The sequence below is a fragment of the Perkinsus marinus genome (assembly GCF_000006405.1).
Source record: "Perkinsus marinus ATCC 50983 genomic scaffold scf_1104296962162, whole genome shotgun sequence".
In the NCBI taxonomy this organism is placed as follows: domain Eukaryota; phylum Perkinsozoa; order Perkinsida; family Perkinsidae; genus Perkinsus; species Perkinsus marinus.
Window position 1 is genome coordinate 49,680 of NW_003205535.1, and position 8,743 is coordinate 58,422.

At 48.9% G+C, this 8,743-nt stretch overlaps 2 protein-coding genes across 3 annotated transcripts; one reads left to right on the forward strand and one right to left on the reverse strand.

The window, feature by feature from the left end:
• Positions 1-1,402: 1,402 nt before the first annotated feature.
• Positions 1,403-5,091, forward strand: Pmar_PMAR009356 (SAM domain and HD domain-containing protein, putative). Of its 2 annotated transcripts, XM_002771965.1 has the most exons (20): positions 1,403-1,508; positions 1,564-1,714; positions 1,806-1,891; positions 1,939-2,059; positions 2,108-2,204; positions 2,253-2,354; positions 2,411-2,483; positions 2,629-2,692; positions 2,747-2,877; positions 2,933-3,083; positions 3,163-3,278; positions 3,306-3,417; positions 3,479-3,612; positions 3,676-3,766; positions 3,828-3,937; positions 4,022-4,092; positions 4,413-4,614; positions 4,664-4,736; positions 4,793-4,888; positions 4,971-5,091. In XM_002771965.1, the coding sequence occupies exons 1-20, from the start codon at positions 1,423-1,425 to the stop codon at positions 5,028-5,030; spliced, it is 2,127 nt and encodes a 708-aa protein (XP_002772011.1). In that variant the 5' UTR covers positions 1,403-1,422; the 3' UTR covers positions 5,031-5,091. The 2 variants fall into 2 exon arrangements, with proteins under 2 accessions (XP_002772011.1, XP_002772012.1); XM_002771966.1 differs by lacking the exon at positions 4,971-5,091 and having other exon boundaries at positions 4,793-4,918.
• Positions 5,092-6,630: 1,539 nt separating this feature from the next.
• Pmar_PMAR009357 (hypothetical protein) lies at positions 6,631-7,476 on the reverse strand (the record flags this gene model as incomplete). Its single annotated transcript, XM_002771967.1, has 1 exon — positions 6,631-7,476. The coding sequence occupies one exon, from the start codon at positions 7,474-7,476 to the stop codon at positions 6,631-6,633; it is 846 nt and encodes a 281-aa protein (XP_002772013.1).
• Positions 7,477-8,743: the final 1,267 nt, after the last annotated feature.

Consider the following 8,743-nt stretch of genomic DNA (forward strand, 5'->3'; position numbering starts at 1 on the left):
TGATTGTACTACGGTATACATTGAGTTGGCATAGTTGCCCCGCCCGGAGCGATTGATTGTACTATTGAAGGTCACCAGATACGGTGACCAAAGTTGTTTGCAATGTAACAAAAGGGAGGATAGTCTAGAGTCAAGGCAAACGCTGATCGAGGCGAGCGCTGATTGAAGTTTTGTGTGACCAGGAAGCTAGGCTAATAACCAATGGGGCCAATAGAAGTTGGATGTTGCCTGTCGTTTTAGTTTGGTAATTTTATTTTCCCACCAACCCGCCCGAAGGGAGATCTGAGTTCAAGTGGCTGAGACGAATTATTCTGTCAGCCTCTTGTCTCAGATTGCGGCTCAGATGAGCTTCTGGTTTCCGAGACCCGAAAACTCATCTGACCAGCCACACAACCCATACCCCTTTGGTGCAGGTCAAACAACGGTATACATTGAGTTGGCATAGTTGCCCGCCCGGAGCGATTGATTGTACTACGGTATACATTGAGTTGGCATAGTTGCCCGCCCGGAGCGGTTGATTGTACTACGGTATACATTGAGTTGGCATAGTTGCCCGCCCGGAGCGATTGATTGTACTACGGTATACATTGAGTTGGCATAGTTGCCCCGCCCGGAGCGATTGATTGTACTACGGTATACATTGAGTTGGCATAGTTGCCCCGCCCGGAGCGATTGATTGAACTGAGGCAAATCCTAGGGTGCTATGGTTGCTCTGTCCGGAGGGATTGATTGTATCAAGGCGTACCTTAGGGTGGCATAGTTGCCCCGTTCGCAGGGACAGATTGTACTCGGGTATAGCGTAGGGTGGCATAGTTGCCCCGCCAAGAGAGATTGATTCAACAGAGTCATATCCTGGGCTGGTGCGGTCGGCCTGCCCGGAGGGATTGTTCGTATTGAGGCATATCCTAGGGCCGCATAGTCGGCAACTACCAGCTGCCCCGCGAAAACCACCGACCGCAGCTCACTCTTCTTGTCAAGAGCGAAGCTCGCCTGTAGAATGCCTCCGAGGACCCTCCCGCTAGACCCGTTTTCTCCAGTCTGGCACCCTCTCCTCTTCGACAGTCTATCACAATATACCCAGGCGCAGTTGATAACCCCCGCCCCGACTCACCCAAAGGATCTCTGGTTGGACTTTCTTGTATACATTCTAACTGTGCGTATCTTCCAAATGGGATAACTAGTCCACGACATGTCGAAAACAGGTGAAGGAGATACATCCCTATCGAACGTTTTCACTCACTCGCAGCGGGTCGCTTTGCATCGATTGGGTTCCGTCGACAAGGTGAGCAGAGGGACTATCGAAGCCCTTCTGGAGCTCCTAGATTAGTTCCTCATCATCTCGGCGTAACGAGCCAAATGGAACATACAGCACTCTCAGGCAAGGTCACATGCATCCGCCCTTAGTATACTCTTCCCCTATCCATGAACACATCAAATGGATCGATGTTACAGCAACACGGTCTGAAGCATTTCTACATCACTCATTATGGGGAGCAACAAGGGTTCTTGTAAGTCTTCTACCGTGGCGATGTTCGACTGCCTTGCTGATGTGGATTCGATCAGATTCTCGTCGGTGAGTAGTGCATCACAGTCCATTTGTCGACACTTCCGTCTTGACCCAGAGCATTTGGCGGCAATGGAGTTCGTTGACGATGCCACAGGCTCGTCAGTATCCTTGGGGAATACTCGACAGGGAGGGAAATATACGCTCAGGGTATGAAGCTACCAACCTCGAATTGGCCTTCTACTAGGAACACTCTGTGCTCGCTGATGCGGTTGCATACTTGGGTGTCTCCAACCCTCAGCCCCTCCACGGTGCCTCGCCGCTCTCTCCTGGAGGGGCTGATGATATGATCACCTTCGAAGACGCGGATAGCAGAGCGAAGACGAAGTAGCGATGCCTACAAACAACTCACTTCCGTCGTATAGTGTGAGTAGGATTCGCTACGTGGAGTCTCCTGAGTGGAGAAGTAACCTTGAGTATACCCTATGTGCGGCATTCAATATCCCGAACGAGGAGGCCGAGCTAGAGCTTACCGTCGGGATGAACTCTGAATTTGTAAGTTCATTGATGTATGGATGATCCTTTCATCTTCGTTGAGCTCAGTTCGTTATTCCGCTTGCCGACGTTTCGCCGTCGATATCTCATTCATACATCGTGCGACAACGACGGAGTGCTCAGGTCTGGTGGAAGCGAGACTTCCGTAGGTCACCGAGTGTTGATAAACCTTTGTTGACCCCTATAAAATCAGGCACGATGGATCCGGTTCACAACATGATTTGCCTTCCTAGCCTATGCAAAGACATTATTGATACGCCGGAATTCCAGAGACTTAGGGACCTCACTCAGCTCGGTAGGTGATGCTCATAGTTTCGACTCGCATGAGTTGACTACCACAAATCTCGTTAGGTGCTACGTCCTACGTATTCGACGGTGGGGTACACTCCAGATTCGAACATAGCATCGGGGCTGCTCACCTGGCGTAGGACTTCCTTCCCCTATGGAATTCATCTTAACGACAGTCACTGAGTGTTGACCTCACCACCTCTTATCGAAGCTCGTCGTATATCGAGTGTCCTGATGAACTCCTCCATGTTCCCATATCACCTTGAATCAATGCGCTTTAGACAAACCTTCGCAACTGGTCTACGGGACCGACAACCTCACCTCGGTATTAGTCAGAAGGATGTGGTGAGTCTCGATGTGGCATCTACTTTGCATCAGTCTCGCGCCTGTACGTTGTAGGTTTGTGTGACAGTAGCAGCCTTATGCCATGACCTGGGACATGGGCCATTCTCACATACGTGGGAGTCTTGTGTCCTGCCTAGTATGGGTATTCATCATCACGAGCACGAGCAAGTCAGTCTGAAGCTACTGTGAGTCGAGCTGATGGCGATCGCGCTCAATTGGTGATGATAGTCTCTTCGTCAGAGATGCCATAGTTAACCGTCTGACAGCTGAAGACAAGTCCCTCCCATTGAACTGTGCAGATGTGAAGTTCGTGAAGAATTGCATCGACCCGCCAAAACCGGCTAAACTGATTGAGCTCAAGGAAAGCGGCGAGGAGGCTTTTCTTCAGGAGGTGCACTCACTCGAACTAGACTATTGGCTGTCCTTGATTTTGAGGGCATGCCGTCCATCGAAGTGATTAGTTCAGTCAGGTCGGTCGACCAGTCGCCAAGGCGTTCCTCTTGGATATTGTTGCTAACAAGAGAACGGGGCTTGACGTTGATAAATTCGATTACATAATGAGGCAACCTCGGCAGCATTTAGTGCCGTGAGTCATCAGCTGCTGCTGCCTCAGAGACTGCCATCACAGTGGGGTCCAAGGAGAGTGTGAGGTACCTCGGCTCATCATGAACGCTAAGATCCTCATGTCGGATGGCTTTCCAACTATATGCTGGCCAGATAAAGAGGTGTGCACATTCCTTTGATGATGATGATGCTAACGCTGTCGGAGAGAGTCGTTCTATACAGTTTGAAAACCTTTGCGCCATCTTCCGCACGAGGGAGTCACTGCATCGGCGGATGTATCAGCATCGTACAGTCAAGGCCGTTGAGGCTATGATCAAAGAAGCGTTCAAGCTAGCTGCTCCTCATATCGAGATCAAGTATGTGACAACCCTTCGCATTTGAGTCAGCCAATCAGACTACCTTCTTTCGCTGTTGCTCAGGGGTTTGGATGAAAATGGATCGGAGGCCTTCAAGTCCCTCAGCGAGTCAATTGAGGATCCTCGTGCGCTTTGCGTCATGACCAACTGGCTGGTGAGTCTTTGTGTTATATGTATGCCCTCTTCCTAGGTGCGTACAAAGTTCCTGTTCACAGGCTCATTACATCGAGCATGCACACGCTGTGCGTTTCGTTGGTAACCAGGTCCCGCGAATTCCTGCGCTCGAACGAGCTTCGCAAATCCTCAAAGATATTCAGCGGCGCAAGTGAGTCAGTGAAACTCATCTCTAGCTCTTGACTAGATTCATTATGGGACACTCATTCTACAGTCTATTTGTGATGCTTTGTAGGATTTGGAAAGTCGTTGTGAAATTCTCTGGAGTGCCGGAACCAGGCGTTATCGAGAAGATTTGTTCACACAGTAAGTGGTGATTGAAAACATGTTGACTGCGTTTGAACCCGATATTCTGGGCCGCAATCATTCGATGTTCAAATGCTTCATCGCGAGTCAGTCGGCGGCTCTATCCATTGCCATTGAATGAGCAATACCCTACCATTACTTGGAACTCTGCAAAAGAAAATTTGGAGTGGAGTGGCGGCATCCATCTCGCCGCGTGTTGCTCAGCAAAATCAAGGAGTTGGTTTGCAGTACAGAAATTGTAGAAAACCTTAACTTTAGTGAATTGAGATTCCCCATCGCTCGTCGGGTGAACTCTATGTGTCTCGCTATGTATTCCTTAGGTACTTTCTTAGAACCAGATTCTCTGGAGCTCGCCGAAGCGGCATACAATTGGGGCATGGGCGAGAATAACCCAATGGAGCATGTGAGGTTCGTTAGTAAATGTGGGAGCTACGCTGTGCATATGAGAGAGCCGGAGCTTGCTATCCAAGGAGGAATGTTGCCTTCAACTTTCAAGGAACAGTACACTAGTATAATCTGCAGGTGAGGAGAACTACTCCCAAGTGGTCACTAATGATCAATCGATGTTCAGATCGGCGGACCCTAAGCTTATTGCCGAAGCTGAGCGTTGCGTGAAGGCTTATCGCGCGGAGACGGTGACCGAGGTGGTCTTTATGGTCGAACTCTCCATGACGGTAGCATCTACTGTGTACCTTCTCAGAGCACCCTCGCTGACAAGATGGTGGCGATGACTCCCGTGAAATACACATCCGATTTGTGCCCTCGCAATCGGCGTGTCCGTTCGTCGGAGCCAGCGGTGAGGTTGGTGAATCTTATGGCGCAGTAAGCGTCCGTTTGCGGATCACTTGCTGTTCCGTTCAGAGCATTGCTTTTCTCAGGAAAAGAAGTCGCACGTCTACTGGCATTTCGGAGCATACGAGCTCGAGGAAGTTGGCTAAGAAATCCAAGCCGGCAGAGTGAAGTTTTCGATCAGCATAACTCGGCTTTCATCCCCACACACATACTTCACATAATAAGGTTTCCATGATTGGATCCTCTGTCTGTGTTTAAGTTGCGATCACTCACCGCACCCTCCACGGAAATTCTGCGCAAAAATCAAGTCCTCTCACTGACGGCTGAAACTGATAGTGACGAGCGCCGTTGAGTAACAATGATAGAGAAGTAGTTTACAGATGATGTCAGCCTATTTACCAGTTCCATACGCTCGAGACTAGCTCGGCGGGATCCGATCTGGATTCCGGTGAGACCTTGATATTCGCACTTCTAAGTATTCAACTGCTGTACAGTAAAAAGACCTGTGCCTTGAACGGCGTAAACTGAGTTGTGAACTGACATGTGATCACAGTTCATCATATGCTCAAGAGAACTTTACGAGAACAAAGTGATGACCCCATGTGGCAGACGGAACTCATCCAGCTAGCAACGGGGGTTCGACACCATACCGCGTACATTAGGCATACAGCTACGTAAGTGTAATGATTGTGCTATGAGACTTTTGTGCCAGGCACTGTCAAACTGAGAAAGAAAGTCCTCTCGAAGAGGTGTGTTCACTCAAACTGAATTACGGGATGTCCTCGATTCCGACGGCGATTAGCATAACTTGGCTACACACAGTGTTCACATGATACGATTTCCATAATTGGCTCTTCTGTCTGTGTTCAAGTTGCGACCGCTCACCGCACACTTCACGGAGACTCTGTACAAAAATTTATTTTTCTCACCGATGGCTGAACTCGATAGGGATGAGCGCCGTCATGTAACGGTGATAGAGAAGGAGTTCACAGATTATGTCATCTTAGCTAGTAACTACTAGTTACTAGGTCTCCGATGCGACAGCACGGAGCTTACTGAGATTCCAACGTTATACGCACTAATATGTGGTCGGTGATTAGATCCTAGCGTCTCAGGATGACGGTCTAGAATCCCAACCTGCTGAGCTGATGAAGACCACTTCGTCTACAGGCCAAAATCTCTTCCTTTGGATAACTCCGAATCACCATATCTTCAGTGTAAAGAGTGTTTCATAAGCAACGGAACGATGCATTGCTCGTCGCCAAAGCCGCTCTACTTGTATCAGAATTGTTGCTCAAGCACGGACGAGCGCACACGAACAACCACGAACTGCAATAAAGCTCCGTTGGCTTCGTCTCTCCGCACCCATTTTAGGATTTCGCTTATACTCTCGGAACTATCTCGGTAGGATCGGATTTGAATTCCTCTTAGCCTCTCATATTTTGCACTTTTCAACTGCTGTACAGAAACACAACCTGTGTCTCGATTGAAATAAACTGAGTTATGAACTAACAAGTGATTACAATTTATCATATGCTCAAGAAAATTTTACGACAAAATTGCGATGACTCCATATGGCAGACGGAACTCATCCAGCTAGCAACGGGGGTTCGACACCAAACCACGTAAATTAGGCATACAGCTACGTAAGTGTTATGATTATGCTATGAGACTGTTGTGCCAGGTACTGTCAGATCGGCCCACAGCAAGAGGGAGCGAAATGTGTTTCGGGAATCAGAATCGTGCTTATCGTCCTACAGCCATACCGTCTTTCCACTGCTTCCGCGACTTTGGCTTGCGATAGTCCATCCCGTAAGTGGCCCACAAGAACCAATCAATATCATGATAGGTTGAGAATGATAAGCCATTGAGACTGATAGTGCTTGCTGGGAGAACCTTCTTGGACGGTATACGGAAGTTTCTTCCAATAGGATGGCATTCATGCGAGTAGCCGCCCTTTCCGTTATCAGATAATCCATACAAGTCAACATAAATACATCCGTACGCGCCACATACCCGAGTCTTATTGAACCTGATGCTCGTATCGATGTTATACAATCGCCCGGCCAGTGGATGATGAGAAGCGATGCAAACCCGCCAGATGTCGTGCTTGAATAGGAAATAGCCGAGGCCGCGGAGACGTTCTGCAAACTCATTCCTTTGTACGCATGGCGATGCGCCAGATGGCAACAAATAGGCGATATCTGAGTCTTCAGTCCAAGGGACGTGCGTACCGTTCCGAACAGCGCCCAGGGCGGTGCCGAAGGTCAGCATAGGCTGGCATCCGAACTCCTCCATGGCACGATAGACATCGATGGTGAGCATGTCAAGGACTGCTGACCCGCACACAGGCTTCAATACTCTTGGGTCGAGGAGAGTGCTACGAGTAGCACCTGCGCATTCCAACCGGTTGTGGTTAGGATGTATCGGTAGACAATGCTTCCAGTGTGAGGCGGAGCTAATTTGCGGGTCGACCTCGTCCAAGCGTGGCCCTTCACAGACCTCGCGTGCCCGCTCATATACCCTTAGAGGCTCCACAGGAGCGTCTGCCAGAGCCCTCTGGAAAAAGTTACCATTACGATAATAAGACATATTCAACCCGCCACCTGTTCTGGGGCACTCGATAATTTTGAGATCTGCTGCTTCAGTATTTTCAACCTGTTCATGCGCCATAGATGGAGTTGTTCTAAATCGATGAGCGTGAGCTTGGTCGAGATTGACTCTCAAACGAGGCTTCTCGGCTCGGAAGGACTTCAATAGATAGACAGGTACGATTGAAATCACAGTCAACGATAATATCCAAAATAAACGGCGGCGGTGGCACTTAGATGGGACCTTGTGCTCATCGACCCCTGCATTTCTGCTGGATGATATGCGCACCGCATTAGAATGGTAATTGAGAGGAGGCAGCGGATGCCCCTTGGATGTGGAAGAAGTTTCCACCATTGAAAAAGAAGTAACTGAAGACGATGCCTCTGCTCAGCGCACGGAATTGATCCCTGGTCGAAACCCGGCCAGTTACACGGCTCATGATACCCCGTCACCTACGACGTCACACTATCGCGCAACCCCACAAGGTTTGTGCGGTCCTCAGGAACGCTTCAACTGCTACTGACCGATGTGCGCACGATTGTAAGTTTTAACCCATCCCCTTGAGTAGATTGGGATACTTGTATTAGTCTCTCCGACTTGTGCCCACGACGATGAGTCAAAATGCAGTCAGGATATCGTTTATAAGTGTTTCTAGCAACAACAATCGAAAGCCTATATGATTCTAAGAACAATGATACCACTGACGCCGACAAAGTTGACTGGAGAAGCATGGGCAACACAAGTGGCGAGCGACTCGTCCGAAATCGAGTTGTGTCAAGACTTCAAGATGATGAAGGGATGACTAGTCGACTTCGACGAGATAGTCTAATATTTATCTGTCAGTCGTTAGCATTACCACGCTTCTTTAATTTCCCTCCTAAACCCACCCACTGCCGCCCGTAGGCAGGTACCATTGAATTGCTCGGTTAGATCTCTCTTCCTTCCGTGTTTCTTTAGTTACTATTCTGGAGATCTGTAGGTGCGCATCGTAGCTCGATGATTCGGTTTTTCAGCCAATGGTGGGGAAGTCTAAGTCATGGATCGGAAAGTCGCAACAAACTTGAACGTGTTGAGGAAAAGTAAGGTTGTTACGCGGAAAGAATTATAATTGGGCAGTAGAAGGGTTTCACAAACTACGAAATTTCGACAAAACCAAGTTGTGAGCGGACGATTGGTACAGTCATTGATAGCTATATCACTTTACAATCCAGCGGTACTCAGCTCGCTCTAAATGCGGCCAACTACTCAACTAAATTTACTCAGGGCA